The sequence below is a fragment of the Eutrigla gurnardus genome (assembly GCF_963514095.1).
Source record: "Eutrigla gurnardus genome assembly, chromosome: 17".
Lineage (NCBI taxonomy): Eukaryota > Metazoa > Chordata > Actinopteri > Perciformes > Triglidae > Eutrigla > Eutrigla gurnardus.
In genome coordinates this window covers 23,743,662-23,763,340 of record NC_139928.1, presented here as the reverse complement: position 1 = coordinate 23,763,340, position 19,679 = coordinate 23,743,662, and the positions used below count along the sequence as shown (strand labels likewise).

The following is a 19,679-nucleotide window of genomic DNA, read 5'->3' as shown; positions in this document are numbered from 1 at the left end:
TGTGTGTGTGTGTGTGTGTGTGTGTGTGTGTGTGTGTGTGTGTGTGTGTGTGTGTGTGTGTGTGTGTGTGTGTGTGTGTGTGTGTGTGTGACTGTGTGTGTGTGTGTGTGTGTGAGACTGTGTGTGTGTGTGTGTGAGACTGTGTGTGTGTGTGTGTGTGACTGTGTGTGTGTGTGTGTGACTGTGTGTGTGTGTGTGTGTGTGTGACTGTGTGTGTGTGTGTGTGTGAGACTGTGTGTGTGTGTGTGAGAGACTGTGTGTGTGTGACTGTGTGAGACTGTGTGTGTGTGTGTGTGAGAGACTGTGTGTGTGTGTGTGAGAGACTGTGTGTGTGTGTGTGAGAGACTGTGTGTGTGTGTGTGACTGTGTGTGTGTGAGAGACTGTGTGTGTGTGTGACTGTGTGTGTGTGACTGTGTGTGTGTGTGTGTGACTGTGTGTGTGTGAGTGCCTGCCGACGTTGAAATGTGCCGAGATGACGATGTTGTCATGGAAACGCTGGTCTTTAAGTTCGTTCACGACCAAACTGCAGCGACTGAATCAAACTCGACCTCTGACCTCTGATCAATCTGCAAAAGTCAGAGTTTTGGGAGGTTTGAGCGGCCCAAAATAAAACCAATAAATAAATGTCTGCTTGTGTTTGGAAGCGGCCGTCGTTGATTCCTCCAGCTGTTGATTCTTGCGATAAAATGAGGCTCAATCCGATGTTTGTTTGGAATCCCGACTTGCAGACGAGTTTGTCGACATTAGAAGCTTGTTGTTGTGAGAATGATGTTCTCTGAATCCAGAGGAAGACGTGTGTGTGATGTAAAAGAAGAAGGTGTGTGTGATGTAAAAGGCTACTGGAATCACTGATATACCTCTGATCATTACTGACTACTGGTCTCTTGTGTGACCTCGCTAACATTCGTGTACGTTATTGTACATTTAATAAAACTCGTGCACGCTTCTCTCCGTTTCAGCAGCAGAGAAGAGTTTTTGCTTCTTTTCTCTTGATCAGTGTTCTTTGTAGTCGTTTGTTTTGAGTGAAATGATGATTTCTGAACGACTGCTTTGGTTTAAATGTCACACATTCAGTATGAGGAAGCTGCCACTCGTCTGCTCTGGACTTTCAGCAGCACCAGAGTTGGTTTTACGGTTGTCGGTCGTGATGGAAGAGAGAGATGGGAGGAAATGCACCTTTTAATGTTCCTAATCACTGAATCACTGGTCCAGACGGAGCTGCACCTTCTAGTGAAACGTTCTAGTCTCAGGGTCCGTCTGCACAGCTGGAAGAGGACTCTAATAACCCGATCCAGGAGCCCCAGCTCGGGCCGATCCAGATCCCTCGGGGTGGGGGGGTGAAGCAGGTCTTTCAAGCACAACTCTCCCGAGTATTAAACACTGTTTAGACTTCCGCCGCCTGAACGTCTTCTCTTTTTGTTAAAGGGGTTCGAATGCAAACTTGTCTTCATTACTGTTGTCATTTTTGCCGATAGCAGAAAAAAGCGGCAAAAACAAATTCATGAAGTTCTTGTTGATGACGAGAACGAGTTTGATTAGAAAGCTGTGCTTTTTTCCCCCGTTTGAAGGAGATTGATTGAGTTGTTCTGAAAGCTTTTTAAAAAGGCGAAAGCTGTTGATTTTTGCCTTTTGTTTTAAAAAGAGATTTATGTAAATAAAATCATCTTTGATATTGCGCTTGAAGTGTATCTCAAATATCACCGACATCCTCTTTGCTTTCCTTTTTTAAAGGCTAGTCAGTGTGGAGATGCAGTTGGCTCGTTGGACCACTAGATGGCGCCAATTCACCAGTTTGAGTTCTCAGATGTCAGCTTGAAAACTAATCTCTGTACTTTCTGTAAAAAGTAACAGTAATACACACATAAACACAGTGTGAGGGCAAACAAGCTGCATTCATGTTATAAGAAAAAAATATTCATATTATTACTTTTTTTTAGTTTGAGAGTCTCGTACAGAATCACAACGTCATGGCAGCCCATTTTAGCCACTGTCAGATTATCAAAAGGGAAACTTTTTTGAGAAACTAAGTCAATATTTTGAGAAAGTTTCTCATTATGTTTGGGATACTAAGTCAATATTTTAACGTGAATATTTTTTTTTAGAAAGTTTCTTATTATTTGGGGATATTAAGTCAATATTTTGAGAACGTTTGTCATTATTCTGAGATACTTTTATTATTTTGAGTATTTTTTCCTGAGTGGTGTAAATGCGCTTCCATAGAAGGTTCACCAACTGGTGTTCTTTTTTATTTTATTGTTTTGGGACGTTAAAAACATTTTTGTTATTTAACGGTATGACCGGAAGCAGCGCGTTTTATTTTGAAAGCCGCCGTCGGAACTTAGCTTGTAAACACCGGCTAACTTGACCCCCGCTCTTTGGTTCTTCGTTCGTCGTTTACAGCGTGAAGTTCGTGTGCCGGACCGGGACCGGAGTCTCGGAGACCATGAGGCGGGTCGGTCGTCGGGCAGCGCGGAGAGGAGACATGTTGGAAGTGAACACGAGTTCCGGAGAAACGCTTTTCAAAACCCCCCAAAATCCTTCCAACTGAGTCCCGAATCCGGACCGAACGAGAGGCAACTTCTTGCCCGAGCGGAGCGACCGGCGAGGCGGCGGCGGCGACGACGGCGGAGGTCCGCGCTCGAATACGCGTTTGAACCCCAACACGGCTCGCGTCGTACTGGACCGTAGTTTTTTAATATTTCCCGCCGCCATGCTGAAGTTTTGCGTACAGAGGGCTCTTCGGCCGGGCGGACTAACGTCACCGGCGGCGTGGAGGCGGGCGGAGCCGCCGGGAACACGGCGACTCGCACCGGGCCGCTGGATGGGAACCCACGGGAGGAACGAGCCCCGGGAGCCGCTCACCTCCGCCGGCGGGGCCAGAGACTTCATCTACCGCCTGCAGCCCGCGGAGAGGACGTGTCTGCTGAAGCAGCTGCAGAGCTTCGAGTCCACCGCCATCGCTCAGGGTGAGATTCAACTTTACACACCTTTATGACACATGAATATTCATGAAGGTGGGAGGGAGTCACATGGAGGGAGGGCACACCTGGTTACACACACACACACACACACACACACACACCAGGTTATATATATATATATATAGACGATGATGACAGACAGGCAGACATACAGGTGTGACCGGCCACGCCTTAGTTTACTACAACAGGTGGAGTCATCTGTGAAACATCAGGTGTCAACGTCACCTTTTACAGCGTCATAGACAAAAGGGGCGGGGCGAACGGTTGTTTTTAAAAAGTGAACTAGAGGCTCATTTTATGATTGTTCCAACATTTTCTTAAAAAAATAAATACTGTCACATTACCGCGTAAACCTCACACTGTGTGTGTGTGTGTGTGTGTGTGTGTGTGTGTGTGTGTGTGTGTGTGTGTGTGTGGCATATTTCCTTTTTTCAAGTCACCAGACGGTATTTCTGGTTTCTTCCTCTTCCAAGCCGAGTGACTCATCTGAGGACTGAAATAGTGTAATCACATTAGTCCAGAGACCAGACTATGTGGAGGAACCAGAGACTGTCTGTGGTCCCCCAGAGGTCTAGATAGTAGACCACATGAGTCCAGAGACCAGACTATGTGGAGGAACCAGAGACTGTCTGCGGTCCCCCAGAGGTCTAGATAGTAGACCACATTAGTCCAGAGACCAGACCAGACTATGTGGAGGAACCAGAGACTGTCTGTGGTCCCCCAGAGGTCTAGATAGTAGACCACATTAGTCCAGAGACCAGACTGTGGAGGAACCAGAGACTGTCTGTGGTCCCCCCAGGTCTAGATAGTAGCTCACATTAGGACGGGGTCTGGGTTCCTGGTGGATCTATCTGCCGGTTCATGAAACAGTGTTTTTCAGCTTTTAATGAACTAAAATCGTCTGAAGTCATGTGGCGTTGCGTAACCTGTAGTTTCAAGCAGAATGAAGGAAGACCGGCCTGAGACCCGGGTCTGGACCCACACCCAGTCCTGGGCAAACATTTCTTCACAGAGACCGTTATGTAAGTCAACACAGGAATGTGTCCTGAAGAGTGACACCTGATAGATGAAAATCAGGCTTTTCTTTGAGATCGACTCGAGTTGATAAACTATTTAAAGCAACTTGTAAAGAGTTGAGTTTGAGTGAGAATGAGTGCTGATGGACTCGACTCGTTCCTGGAGAGCTAGCTGCCACCACTAATGAGGCTTTCCATTCTCACGGAGAGGAAGTGTTGTTGTGAAGTAGGAGGGGGATTTATCTGTCTGAGCTCCGAGCAGCTCCTTTCTTTAAAGCCCATCTCTCTGCTTCAACGCCGCCGCCATCATAATGAGTCGACCCCGTCGGCACGGGAACGGTTCTAGCTCGCTAATAAGGGGTCCGAACCACCGCCCGCCATCTCCACTCTCGCCGCTAACGAGACGAGAACGGGGAGAGGTTTGGGAACCAGATCAACTCTTACTGTTGTTTTGAAGAACATAACCAAACTCGGCTGCTCATTAAAAACCAAACGGCGGGCAGAACTCGTCCGATGAGAAGTTTTAAAATGTTCTTTTTTCTTCTCCACATTAAAATGGCGACGTTATTCAGCGCTAAGATGGTGATCATTAACCACACAGCTGTTTGAACTTCAGACCCTTTTTAATGATCTTGTAGACAACCTGGAGGGTGCTGGAAATCCTTGAAAACACTGGAATTTTAGTGTGGTGTTTTCAAGGTGTGAAAAGTGCTTGGATTTAGACTAAAGGTCTTGAAATGTGTGTTGTATGTGATGACATCTATGATAGAACAGAGAAAAGAAGATCTCCATATCTGAGGGACTGAAAACAGCATTTCCTGACATTTCTTTATGAAAAATGACTTTTGATGATGAACAGATGATGAAAATAGTTGGTGATTATATTTCTGTGGATCTGTTAGTGGAATTAGTTTTCCTTTCATTTGTGGTCCTTCTGTAAAAAGCTGTCTCCAAACATCATGTTGGTTGTTTAGAGGACAATAACATCTCATTTAATGTGATCAACAAGTGACATCATAAGTAGACTGAATACTGACCATTGGATTGGTACAAAGATGGAGTTTACCACAGCTGGAAGGGGCTGGAAAAGCATGGAAATGCACCTGGAAAAGTGGCGTGTCCAGACATTTTTGATAGGGGTGGCACCAGTGGGGCACTGACATATGCAGGGGTGGCATGAAGTGTGAGCAGGAGCGCCTGCGCAGACATATACACTCACGTATGCACACCCACACCCAGGTGTCGGCATAGCATTAATTTACCATTTTTGTATCCACAACCCATATCTACTTCACTTACTAACACTGCAAGCAAGAACAGACCTACTAGTCACAACATTCAGGAAAAGGCAACATACAAATGTGATTGAAAACTACCATACTTTATTCTAACTTCAACAGTACATACAAAAAAGACAATGCACTTTCTGAAGACTCTGGGCAAAATATGAACTTAACAAAACTGTGCAAAACTTAACATGTGCAACAATGGTTGGAGGTACAGATCCCTGGCTCATGGACTATTAAGCTTAGGTAAACAGGAGGGTTAAAACAGTGCAATTCACCTGTTCTTGTGTTTGCTTGCAAACACTTTGATAAAATCATCCATGTTGAGTGCCCTCGCTCTTCTTGACTCAATACTTAGCAAAGATAAATGGCTTAGTCTGTTGTCTAACATGGTTGTCCTCAAATGAGTTTTAATGAGCTTTAGAGCTGAAAAACTCCGCTCACATGCAGCACTGCTGACTGGGAGGGCTAGAGCTATTTTGCATAGCCTGAAGAGCTCAACAAACACCTCTTGGTATGGTTCCAAAAACACTGTTAAATCTAGGATGTTTCCCAACTGTGCCGCCCCACTCTCAGCTTTCCTTGACAAAATTCTTCTAGCCTGGTGAAGCTCATGAGTAAGATCCTCCTTATCACACCCATATATTGTTCCAAAGTCAAAGACCAGGTCATCCTGGAGGAATGTACTGCTTTTAGGATTTAAGGCCTGTATACCTCTCATTACTGAACAGTTCATTTTTGAGAACCTTCTTTCCATTTCAGAAACTAAGGTGTCAAGGATGGGGTAGAGTAGTCCCTGCCTGAATGAATCTTTGTCTGCATTACCCTTGCGCAGGCCTATAGTACATCTCACATACGACCCACCAAGTTTGGTGCTGACTTTATGTGCTCTTTTCTTCTCAACATTCTCAACAGCTACAGTGTTTCCCGCAGGATTTTTTTCAACAGCGGTGGTCCCCGAACCCTCTAGGGGGGTCCGGGGGCTTCCCCCCCCGGCCGAAATTTTTTTGTACCCTTTACATTGGAATGCATGAATCTGGTGCACTTTGAGAGGAGAATATGCACTTAAATCCTATTCAAACAGTCCTGTGTATTACTGTAGATGGGATTATTGGTGTTGTAACTTTGCCTTTTGTGTCTTCATTTACAGATTTTTATATTTTTGTATAGTAATATTTAACAAAAAATGCCACAACGCAAATATAATTTGCACAATTTATTTACAGATTTTTGCCTAATGCTTAAACACTAAACATGGTTGCTATGCCCAAAGCATAACTGTTTTTTACATAAGACACTTTGTTCAAAAATGAAATCTCCTGCAACAATGGGCAAAACACATCTTTTTAAATTATAAACCTAACTAAAATTTGAAAAGAACACAGACTCACACACATGAAAAATAAAAAATAAAGCTAATTGAATACCAATCAGTGTGAGCCTTAGCACTACAAATAGACCTCAGGTGAGCTCAGCTCCTTTGTGAGACAGTGAGAGTCAGGGGAAGAGGACAAGAGAGCGACACTGGTGGTCATGTAGCGACACATTTTAGCAACTTACTTTCTCTCTCTCTCTCTCTGTCTGTCTCTCTCTTTCTCTGTCTGTCTCACTCTTTCCTTCTTTCTTCGATCTTCCGCTTCACTCGCTACTGCTAGAATCAATGTAACTTTGCAACCGTGTAGGGTAGCCTACTGCCAACAACTGCCACACTCGCTGTGTATTTTTCTTCTTTGATGTTGGTTACGTGACGATGTGCCGCGTGCTGCGCAATTGACGTTACGCGCTGTACATTTTCTAAAAGGAGCTACGTAAAAAATCCTTTAAAAAAAATCCTTTTAAAAAAAAAAAAAAAAAAAATTTTTTTTTTTTTTTTTTAAAGGATTTTTTTTGCAGCGGCGGAGAAAATTCAGCGGCGGCGGCGCGGCGTGTGAACGTGGGGGAAACACTGAGCTATGTTGCACTGTTTGGCTGTCTCTACTATGTCATGCCACAGTTTATCAGTAAATGTCTCAGTCCTATACTCTTGAAAAGTATCAAGAAGTCACTCCACCATGTCTGCTGCCATAGCTAAATCAACTGAGGGTGACTGCAACAGTTCAGAAAGCAGCTTTGTGTCACCGAAAACTTTTCGGAAGGTTGCAAGGAGGCCTATAAATGTGAGGTCAATCTGTGCAAGCAGACCTCTAGCATCAATGGACCTGTCTCTGTGATTTTCTGCACTTATATTTTGAAGAACACACAACACAGCTGGTAATCTATCCATCAAATTCCTGCAAGCTACTGCTCTACATGCCCATCTTGTGTCACTTAATTTTTGTAACTCTCTAGGTGTGCCACCATACATCTCTTTCTGGACAGTAAGCCATTTCTGGTGCACATAAGAGCCTGACATGTATACATAGATCTTTTCAAGCAGTGAAAAGAAACAATCTGCCTCTGGAACTGACTTTACAGTGTCAACCAAGACCAGGTTTAGACAGTGCGCATTACAGTGGACATAAAACGCAGTTTTAGCCCTGTCTTAATTCTGGCTGCCACACCCGAATGTTTACCACTCATTACTGAGGCGCCGTCATAACCTTGTCCAACAAGGTTTGATTTATACTGAAGGCCATAGCTTTCTAAGCACTTGATGATCATGTCACTAAGACCCTTAGCATCTAGATGTTGTGCATGCTGCATTTCAAGGAAGCTTTCATGAACAGCCCCATTGTAATAATATCGAAGTACTAATGACAGCTGCTCCTTTTTTTGCAAATCTTTGGTTTCATCAGCGATGATGGAGAATACCTCACTCTCTTTCACTTCTTTCACAATGGAATCCTGCACCATACTGGCTAAGCACTGCAGAATTTCATTTTGTATGGTATTGCTTGTGTATTTTGCATTGCCTGTTGCTTTTATTTTTTTGGCTACCATGGGATTGTGTTTAGCAATCATTTCAAGAATTTCTAAGAAATTCCCTTTGTTGTCAGATTGCTCAGACTCACGGTGCCCTCTTTGTGCCATATTTTGTGTGGCTGTCAAAAGCAGTACATCTGCAACAGTTTTAATGTAACTGCGATTCTCTTCAACCTTCTTTTTGTACTCATTGTTGAGCATGTTTAATACAGAAGCATCTGTAAGTGCAGCCTTCTTGTGTTCACTCCAAGCTAACATGGCAGTAATATGAGAATCTGATTTTTCCTGCACCTTAAAGCCAGCATCTTTATACATTGCTTTTTTCCAATGTGAAAAGCCGGATTCTGAGGTAAAAACGGATTCTGACGTGCTAGGCAAAGAGAAGTGTCTGCATGCATAGCAGTAAGCGCAGTCTTTCATGAGTACTCAAGCCATGAAAACGTGTTGTACCAAGATGGATTGAATGACCTCCTCTTCTCTCCTTGCATGGTTTTTGGATATATCTTTAACCGGGGTTGAGTGGGTCCTGCTGCTCTTGACTGTGAAATATCTGTAAGTGACAAATGTATGGGAATCAGAACCTTTAAGTGTCATTTAATTCACTGATTTGACTTAAATGAATTGTTAAGACATACCAATAGGTCCGGGCCGACGAAAAGGGGCTGCCACACCACTATCCCCCTGTGCATGGCCTGCAGGAACCTCTGGATTGTCAGCAGCACTGGACACACCTGAAGCAATACAGAGATTGTATCATTCATTTATATGTCAAATTGTCACATTTAGGCTTTTCACACCAGCATTGTTAAAAAATGTGTCTACACGCTTGTTAAAAAATGTGTCTACATGCTTAATGACAGTATATGCCACTGTAGTATAAGTGAAATATCCCAGTTCGAATCAATGCACATAATGTTTTAAAGAAGGTAAATTCATACATACCCTGATCTGTTTGTGATGTTGAGGGTCTTTCCTCTTTACCATCCACATGTACATCCACAGAAACTGTGATTAAAATGATTATACAATCAGCCTTTCCTTAGTAAACTAAGTGGTATGTTACAGTCAAACCAAATGAGTAAGTTCAAACATGAGAACAGACTTCTCAAAGGCTGAAGCTGAAGCCTGGCTCTCATCCTCTGACTGACTGCTCTGCCCCTGCTCTGGCTCTATTTTGGATTTATTCCTTATGAAGAAATCCTTAATATTCTGACCTCTTTTCATACTGTAATAGTTCCATAATGCACGACATTCTTATATGTTGTACAATAGATAATTGTGCATACACACGAATGATATTGATGTTACACGGGTCTAACATAACAATGTTACGCAGTACAGAATAGCTAAATGTTAGCTTTAGCATCGTTGACAGTCAAAACAGTGTTTGCTAATGAGATGAGATGATGACAGCCTTGTGCCAATTACAATAAAAAGAAATAAAACAAGACAGGATAAACGTTTAGCTTATTACCGTTACAGCTTTTAACTACAGGCACAGTAAGTGTAGTGAAATGTAGGTTTCTCACATCTTTCTCGACGACGCTCCAGAAACGTGTTGCTTCCATAGACAGTTTGTTTCACGTGTAGGTTTGCTCAAACTTCTTCTTCTTCGGGACTTTTTTTTTGCAGGCTACATACTACTTTAGCGCATCTCTGCTGCCTCTCAGGTTTGAGAAGAAACTGCAACTCTAAACAAGCTTCCAGTTTACCTTCAGTGCCGTGAATATTGGGGTGGCACTTGGGGTGGCCAATCAGATTTCAGGGGTGGCCCGTGCCACCCTAGGCCACTCCCTGAACACGCCACTGCTGGAAGTGCTTGCAAAGTGCTTGAATGTGACTTTGGAGAAGGTGGAGGAACCCTGAAAATGTCTCAAGGTATTTTATTTTTGATTTAATCGTGGTATTCTGTGTTTTGGGCTGGATGTATTTCTTTGCAGAGAACATTCCGGTGACAATAATAGATGCCTGGAATTAATTCAGACGAACGGTAGAAATCTGCAGGGAATTAATTAGTGGACGTTTGAACTGAAGGTAGAGCTGGTTTGGAAGTCGATGAAGTAAAACGCTGAAGCTCTTGTTCTTTGTGCAGCTCAGCTTATTGTTATTCTTTATGTCGACAGAGAGAATGTATCTCTACTGGAGATGGAATGAATTATTAATAATGTTTGTATTGCAACACGCTGCAACATGAGTTGGAACAGGAAGTACATTCATGACATCATGAAGGAGTGTTTGATGTTATGAGTCAGTCAGACTTGGCTTCCTCCCGGAGTCTCGCTGTTTGAGCTCCGCGGGTTGGAAACGTGGGATATCTCCAGCAGCGCTGTGTGAAATTAATATTCTTCTTTCTGCAAAACAAGTCAACAGCCAATCAGACGGCCAGGCTGGAAGAGAGATGTCTGCTTCATCATTCTTTGTGATGATCTTTATTACATATCTGGTCTGGCAACATGGCGTCTGACTCCGCCCCCCTCTTATAGCCGCGTATACGAGACCGTACTGGTAGCCTCAACAGTCAGAGGAAGGAAGTGACCATATTTGGACTGTGGAGGAGCGACGGGTGGATCTGAGGAACGTTTAGTTTAAATGTGTTTGTTTTGTGGAATGGTCTTGACGAGACGATTAAACAACGTAACTCCTGTTCTACTTAATTAAAATTATTCTGGAAGCTAAGGGAGTAAAATGCACCGGCCGCCCTGATCGCTGAACACAAGCAGATATTCCTGTCCTGTCCTCGGACTCCTCAGTCCTGAAATAGACCCGACCTTTCCAGGCCTTTCCAGACCTTACCAGAGCCACCGGGCCACCGAAACCTGAATCCGTCTGCGATGCCGCTGCCTGCTTTTATTTTGAAAGACAAGTCTCAAGGGAAAGCAGATTCATCGGCTTCCTGTATTCAAGCTCTTCCTGTGATTGGCCTGTAGTCTTCGTGCCCCAGAATGCACTCTGCTCCAGTGACCCTCTTTGTCAGCTGGGTGTCTCCCCGGGGTGCTGCTCCTCTCTCTTCATTAGAAATAACATTACACAGGGCTTGAAGACCTCCGGCACGGTGCCGGAAATCCGGCGTAGCAATATTTTGGTGAAGTGTTTTTTTTTTTTTTTAACTGTAACCAGTCGTTTAAAGTGATAGTTCCAACTACCAATGGTACTCAAGGTAACCAAGGAGTTCTAGCCAATCAGAGCAGAGTAGGGCGGGCCTTAAGTTTCCAGGCACCTCGGACCGGGACAATGTAGCCAGAGCGATTGATAACATCAGCCCAAAGGCAGCCCTGCACACTTTTCATTCAGACAAACTAATGCGACTGCCACAGTTGTTAGATTTCAGGCGTAATTTATGGGGGGGATGGGTGGGTTGCAACCCACCCAATAATCCAAACCAGCCACCACAACCCACCCAATATGATATCACAATTATTGATATTGAATGTTCAGCATTATAATCACAACAGTGTGGTAGATTTTCTCAATTTACCAGTAAAAAATAGTGACGTTTGTCTGTGCCCCCTCCCGCTCTGAGATTTGGTTTCGCCCACCTTGCCGGACCTGCGCTTCTCTACTGTCTCTCCCGGTCTCTCCCGGTCTCTCCCCGCATCAGCGGTGGTATGAAGAAAGCACGCGAAAAAAAGCAAAAGAATAAAAATATCTTCCCAACAGGAGGTAGCTACTGCTAGGGCTCCAGTGCCACCACTCACGGTTGCCCCCCCCCCCCCCCCCCCCAGCCGGCGAGTATGACAGTGCGTGCGCGTATAGCCCCGTTCACATACGTCGCTACTCGCCCGTCACTCGCTTTCTCGCTGAATTCTACTCGCTGGCAAAAAAAACTCACTGCCGCCGCCGGCGACTTCAAGCGACAACTCTCTGTGGAACTCTCTGTTGACGGCAACTGTCGATCATCTCTATTCTACATTGTGATTGGTACTCACTTCACTCGCATCGCAGAAAGTTAAAATTATTTTATCTCGATCGACCACATCGCATCGCCTGTCCTGGTCCACATTCCGCTAGAACACATTCACATTCATTGACAGTTGTCTCTCAGAGATGGGCGAGTGACGACGTATGTGAACGAGGCTTTAGTCAAAACCAAAACACCAAGGAAGGCTGAGGAATAGTCACCCACTTTTATTATTATTATTATTATTATTATTATTATTATTATTATTATCATTATTAATAATAATAATAATAATAATAATAATAATAATAAACGAATTGTGTTTTAGTCATTTTTGTTCTCATCTTTTCTTGAATGCTTAAACTCCTCAACCCCATTTAGTATGTCAACATTTGTATCAGTACCAGCAGTTTGTAAGAAATTGGTCAGTAATTGATATGTCATATTTTGTTTCTCAGAATTCACCAAATTGATGCATTAAAATGAAATTATTCAAAATTTTCTCCCGGGGGGGCATGCCCCCGGACCCCCCTAGAGGATCGCAATCCCCCCACCATAGTCTCCAAAGATCCTGTGGGAAACACTACAAACCCATTTGTAATCGGGACAAAATACTTAAAGTTAGAGACAATTAAGGACCATGAGTCCTAAAAAGAACACTTGCACACGCTTTAATGTGTATTCTGTACAAGTTCAAGAACCATTCTTAGGCATTTTCTGAGTCGGTCAACTTTATTTTAGGCACAAACTATATATCTGGGCTGGTAAACCCAAACCTGCCGCAGTGGCTGGTGGCCAAAGAATATATATATATATATATATATATATATATATATATATATATATATATATATATATACACACACCTGCTTCACAGGTGGAAATCTCAACCACCCCAATGTTCAACTCAAAGTTACGCCCTTGGTGATGCTAATTTCTGAGGTATTATACGTTAGCATTAAGCTAGCGGACTTTATGCTTAGTGATACTGGCTGTGTGTGTTTTGAATGTTGTTTCGAACTATAATGTGGGTTTACTCTCAAAGTGCACCAGATTAATTCATTTAGATTGCAAATGTTCAGAATTTTCTTCTCCCCAATGCATAAAAAAATTTCAGGCACAGGATTTTTTCCTGCTTCAAGCCCTGATTACATCACATTTAGCGTCCAATACGTGGATCCAACCGTGAGGGTTCAACCCCAGAGGAGCACGAGTCAGACTACAGGGTGCTACGTGGAAGTGCAGTACATTTATGAGTTTATTTGTGCTAGTGGTAGTTCCTGCTTGTTGTCATAGCAACGGCAAACATCCTGAGTTATCGGCTTTATATTTATATTTTTCTCTCCTTCACAGAGACGCTGCAGCCGTCGCCGCCGACGACAGCCCAGATCAGATACGGTGAGGATTAAACCTGCTCACACACACACACGCACGCACGCACGCACGCACACACACACACACGCACACACACACACACACGCACGCACACACACACGCACGCACGCACACACACGCACACACACGCACGCACACACACACGCACACACACACGCACACACACACGCACACGCACGCACACACCCACACACACACGCACACACACGCACGCGCACACTATGGCGTCAGAATCGTTTCATATTACTTGCGCAACTATCAACTGAACGCGTCACACCCGCGTGCTTTGACGCCTGTGCAGCACACAGCGCCTGACGTGTAATGTAGTTTCCTCATTGACTTATAATGGTCACGCGTTCACGCGCACGTTCACGCGTGATGGCTGCTGCACGCCTGTGATCACATTACGCGGAGTTGCCTCCCCTGGTTGACTGAAATGAACAGGCCAACTACATTACACGCTCAAGTTACGCGGAGTAGGTGCGCACAGCAGATAAATTCCGGCCGCGCAGCATCAGAATCTGCGACCGCACGTGCGTGTGAACGCGTAACAACATTTGTCAAACAGTGACAGACAGACGTGCGCACGCTGCTTCATATGTACGCAGCTTCTTGTTACGCGTGACATACAACCTGCGCACGACAACGCACGCACGCACGCATAACAAATAACCATGCGTTCACACACACACACGCTGCTGCGCATCTTTCTAAGTGTTTTGACATCGATTTACCTTCATACGCACGCACGCACGCACGCACACACACACACACGCACACACACACACACACACACACACACACACTCACACACGCACACGCACACACACACACACGCACACACACACACACACACCTCACCAGGATGTTGAATTCTGTCATTTGAGAAAATGAGCTCTAAATCGTTGTCGGGACTCGTTATCATCTACGGGAAAGAATATACATAAGGAATAACCCACGACAGGTGGGTTGGTCAACTTTCACGTGGGTTGGTCAACTTCCACGTGGGTTGGTCAACTTCCACGTGGGTTGCTACTCCTTGAAGGGACTTTTTGTAGGTGGGAAATCATAATTATTTAATGGCACGTTTAATAATTTCCCATCTTCAGGAATAAAATACATGTTGGTGTATTTAATAACTTGGCAACTTTCTTCCTTGTTGGTCCACAGTCTTGCTGCACAACGGCATCCCCTTCGTGGGATTCGGTTTCCTTGACAACGCCATCATGATCGCAGCGGTGAGTGATCACATCGGCGGGGGGGCGGAGCTTGGCCTGCTGAACAACCCGTCTCACCTCGTTCTCTTGTTCTCCAGGGAACGCAGATCGAGCTGTCCATCGGAGTCACTCTGGGGATCTCCACCATGGCCGGTAAGACCAGGTCCAGACCCGGAGCCGGCTCCCTCGCCCAGCTGCCGGCTTCCTTTCAGAGCAATGCATGATGGGATATAGTTTGGGCCTCACACCAGAACCAATGACCCGCGTCATCGCCGGCTGCTGTCATGAAAACCATTAAAAGCACCGCTGCCTTCCCCGCCGCCACCAGATTATTCCGTTTCCATGGATACCTGGCTGCAAAGTGCAAATGGGGGATAAAAAAAGGGCTGCAGATCGATATCTCCTCTCTGACGTCTCCATCCATCCGTGACTGCAGCGACGCTCGTTGAGTTTCATCATCGTGGTGAATTATTCATCGTTATCGTTCTGCTGACTCAGCGTCCCCGCCGTTCTCTGACGCTTTGATCAAACCTCCTCTCGTCTTTGATCTTCTTCTGGATTCATCTTCTGGAATTAGACCAACTCATTTAGGTGCACCAGGATAACACACATAGACCTTTTATTCATACACCGTCACACATTCAGTCAACGACTGGAACTACGCTACATGACTACGTACCGTTTTAATGTCGGCCAACCGGAGACCGGATCAAACAACCGGTTCTTAAAGCTACGCCCGACCGGACTCCAGCCTCAACATCAGCTGGTTGTTTGTAGATTCTTCTATTCCAACCTTTATCCGTAACGTTGTAAGTGTAAAAGGTCCAGAGACAGAATGGGGGGGTCAGAGGTCACAGAGGTTCCTCCTCTGAGCTGCGATGAAGGTTGTCTCAGAGGAGGGACCAGGAGAGACCAGGACAGACCACCTGGTTGGCACATTTAAACAAACCTCTTATGTGTGTTTGCAGCTGCAGCACTGGGGAACCTGATTTCAGATCTGGCAGGTCTCGGGTACGTAAACGGGCTCACTAGTCTTCTTCCATGTCGCTACATTACGGTACAGGATGCTAAATTATTGTGTGTGTGTGTGTGTGTGTGTGTGTGTGTGTGTGTGTGTGTGTGTGTGTGTGTGTGTGTGTGTGTGTGTGTGTGTGTGTGTGTGTGTGTGTGTGTGTGTGTGTGTGTGTGTGTGTGTGTGTGTGTAGTCTTGCAGGCTACGTGGAGGCTCTGGTCTCCAGGCTGGGGATGCAGGGTCCAGAGCTGACGGCCAAACAGGTGGACATGTGGCAGACCAAGCTCAGCTCTCACATGGTGAGATCAATTAAATATGCAGCAGAATGAACCCAGAATAAAGTATTGATCTGTGATTTAATATCAATAACCAGATGAACAGGATGCTGAAATAACTCCATCATGATGGTGATCAGTAAAAAGTGCTGAGTCATGCTTTGTTAGGTCTGTCTGCAAGACCACAAGATAACTACTGTTAAAACGCTGGTTTTCTGAATGGAGTCTGGTTGATGGGTGCTAGGCTACGCTAACATTGTAGCTGCTCCATCAACACTCCATATAAGGTCATCTAGACATAAATACAGCAGAGACCTTGTTGTTTGGACCACAGACAGTCTCTGGTTCTCCACATAGTCTGGTCTGGTCTCTGGACTAATGTGGGCTACTATCTAGACCTCTGGGGGACCACGGACAGTCTCTGGTTCCTCCACAGAGTCTGGTCTGGTCTCTGGACTAATGTGAGCTACTATCTAGACCTCTGGGGGACCACAGACAGTCTGTGGTTCCTCCACATAGTCTGGTCTGGTCTCTGGACTAATGTGAGCTACTATCTAGACCTCTGGGGGACCACAGACAGTCTCTGGTTCCTCCACATAGTCTGGTCTGGTCTCTGGACTGATGCTGTGATCTGATTGGCTCTCCTCCTGCAGGGTAAAGCCATCGGCGTGTCCATTGGCTGCATCTTGGGGATGTTCCCGCTCTTCTTCCTGAGTGACGATGAGGAGAAGGAGGAAGCACAAAGGTCCTAACGAGCCTCCGGACGTCGACTTTAAAGAACAAGTGTTGGATGTTTCTCTTCCTCTCCGACGGCGTTTTCTCTCTGTGTCTGAATCTGGTCTCTGATTGGTTCTTCATGTTGGTGAAGAACAGAAACACTTCATCCTCATTATTGAACACTAATGTCTACTCTTTAGTCTACTGGCAGGTTCCCTGAGGAACCAGAACCAGAACCACTCCGACTCACATCGCTGCTGTTTGTCTTTTTGAATCGTAGTTTTGCCAAAAAGAAGATAAAATCAGACGTTTTCTTCAGCGGACGTTGATGAGAGGAAGTTATTTTTAGAAATGAGCTGTTTGGTCGTCAGTGGAGACTAATCCTGGACCTCCATCTGAAGGAGAGCAGATGGCTTTCTGTCAACGCCGCCGAGTCCACCCCTCCTCCTCCACATCCTCCACCCCTCCTCCTCCTCCACCCCTCCTCCTCCACATCCTCCACCCCTCCTCCTCCACCCCTCCTCCTCCACCCCTCCTCCACCCCTCCTCCACCCCTCCTCCACCACATCCTCCACCCCATCCTCCACCCCTCCTCCAACCTCCTTCACCCTCCTCCACCCCTCCTCCACCCCTCCTCCAACCTCCTCCACCCTCCTTCACCCTCCTCCACCCCTCCTCCACCCCTCCTCCACCACATCCTCCACCCCATCCTCCACCCCTCCTCCAACCTCCTCCACCCTCCTTCACCCTCCTCCACCCCTCCTCCACCCCTCCTCCAACCTCCTTCACCCTCCTCCACCCCTCCTCCACCCCTCCTCCACCACATCCTCCACCCCATCCTCCACCCCTCCTCCAACCTCCTCCACCCCTCCTCCACCACATCCTCCACCCCTCCTCCTCCACCCCTCCTCCACCACCCCTCCTCCACCCTCCTCCACCACCCCATCCTCCACCCCTCCTCCACCACCCCTCCTCCTCCACCCCATCCACCACCCCTCCTCCTCCACCCCATCCACCACCCCTCCTCCTCCCTCCTCCTCCTCCAACCTCCTTCACCCTCCTCCTCCACCCCATCCTCCACCCCTCCTCCAACCTACACCCCTCCTCCTCCACCCCTCCTCCACCCCTCCTCCTCCACCCCTCCTCCACCACCCCTCCTCCACATCCTCCACCCCTCCTCCTCCTCCACCCTCCTTCACCCTCCTCCCCCCTCCTCCTCCGTCTCAACACGTCGTTTAATTCTGCCGGCTGTTCGACGTCGTATCTCCTCCTTGAAGAATCCAGAGATCCGGATCCTAATCCACCAGTACAGGAAGGTCCTGGTCTGACTGGAGGTCCTGGTACTGGATCACTACTTCCGTGTGTTTATTTTTACATTCGTGTCTCATGAACACTAAAGTTCCTCCTCAGTTAAACTGACGTCACGGAGAGGAGAAGAAGAAGAAGAAGAGGAGGAGAAGAAGAAGAGGAGGAGCAGCCTCCTCGGACGTTTGCATGGAGCTCCGTCATCACACACATTATTTAATCTGCTGGAACTCTTAAAGGTTTCAGTTTTTATTTTAGTTTTGGGTTTTAACTGCGATGTTTGATTTCCTGTTTGTTTCTCCGTCTGCACCATCGTCTCCTCCTCTTCTCCTCTTTCTCTCCTCTTCTCCTCCTCTTCTCCTCTTTCTCTCCTCCTCTCCTCCTCCTCTTCCTCTCCCCCTCTCCTCCTCCTCCAGCCCTCCGTGACTCCAGGTGGTTTTATATTCTCCGAGTGCAACGGATCAAACTGTTACCGGCTTAAATCTCAACTTGATTCCCACAATGCAAAGCTGCATCCGTTGCACTTCCTGCTGTTAATGATATGCAGCGTTATTATCATCGCTCGGATGATTTTTTTAATTTTCTAACAATCCGATCAGAGATTATAATCAGTTAGGTTGTCGCTAATTATCCGATTATATTAAAATAATGAACTAAGGTTAACAATAATTCATCTATGGATTACGAATGAGTGCGGACGATTATTCTGGGGGGAAAAGGGGAAAAAAACGTGGATATATACTCCGATATTATGAGGTCATAAATTCACAGCGACACTGGCTGTACGAAGCCTGGATGACCTCATCAATTATACTTCACAATCAGATTCACCAATAAAGGAAATACTGGCAATTTTAGCTCTGAATCACCGCAAATCGCAAATTTATGACTTCATAATCTCAGATAATATTTGTGTATTTTCCTCAGATTTATTTTGCAAATTTGTATCACTTTAATCTCCAAAACATCAGATTTATTTCTCTTTGAATATTTCCCACCGCAAAAAAAGAAGAAGATATATCCCACGTGTTTGCCATGAATCCTCGACGGAGAAACAAAGAATCGTCTTTACGCCTTTGAAACGTTTGAATAATTGCCGTCTTGTTGCTGTTGTTGAACAGATTGTGAAGTTTTGCTGATATTTAACGAGTGTTTCGAACTCGACTGCAGCAGATATTTAACTGGTTTGATTTTAAAAAGAGAAATATGATCTGTTGAATCATGTGGGAAATAAGGAGTAACTTGTTAATAATAATAAATACGTTGAACTTGATGTTTTTGTCTCGTGTTGAATCACGTTTGTGTATTTTGTTTTTATTTCTCTGTGATGTTTTGCAGAACAGAAGTGTGAAGTCTCGTTCAAGGCCGTCGGTGAAGTGAGTGCTGGGTCGTGCTGCCCCCTTGTGGTTAACAGGTGGTTATTATTTTTTCTCAACATGATTAATTTTTTTCTAACTTCATCAATGTTTCTTTTTTATTTAATTTTTCTAATTTAAAAAAAACTTCACAAGGTAATTTGTATTTAATTGTATTTAAAACATTTTTTAAATTATCCAACAACTTTATTTTGACCCGTTTTCATGGAAACATGATCGAGCAAGAAGAGACATGTTTTTCACCCGAGATAAAAATTCTAGAAATTTAGAGAAAACGTTTTTGTTGTTGCCTCCCGGAG

At 45.3% G+C, this 19,679-nt stretch overlaps 2 protein-coding genes across 2 annotated transcripts in view; both read left to right on the top strand.

Moving 5' to 3' along the window:
• The window catches only part of rnf139 (ring finger protein 139), an 8,749-nt gene extending 7,073 nt beyond the window's left edge, over positions 1 to 1,676 (top strand). Inside the window, exon 6 of the mRNA XM_084031437.1 lies at positions 1 to 1,676. This exon is cut by the window's left edge and continues 953 nt beyond it. The gene's annotated coding sequence lies outside the window, so the exon portion shown is untranslated.
• Positions 1,677 to 2,392: 716 nt separating this feature from the next.
• tmem65 (transmembrane protein 65) lies at positions 2,393 to 17,371 on the top strand. Its single transcript, XM_084032706.1, has 7 exons — positions 2,393 to 2,967; positions 13,437 to 13,481; positions 14,649 to 14,716; positions 14,794 to 14,848; positions 15,664 to 15,706; positions 15,901 to 16,006; positions 16,636 to 17,371. The coding sequence occupies exons 1-7, from the start codon at positions 2,712 to 2,714 to the stop codon at positions 16,732 to 16,734; spliced, it is 672 nt and encodes a 223-aa protein (XP_083888832.1). The 5' UTR covers positions 2,393 to 2,711; the 3' UTR covers positions 16,735 to 17,371.
• The last annotated feature ends 2,308 nt before the right edge of the window (positions 17,372 to 19,679 follow it).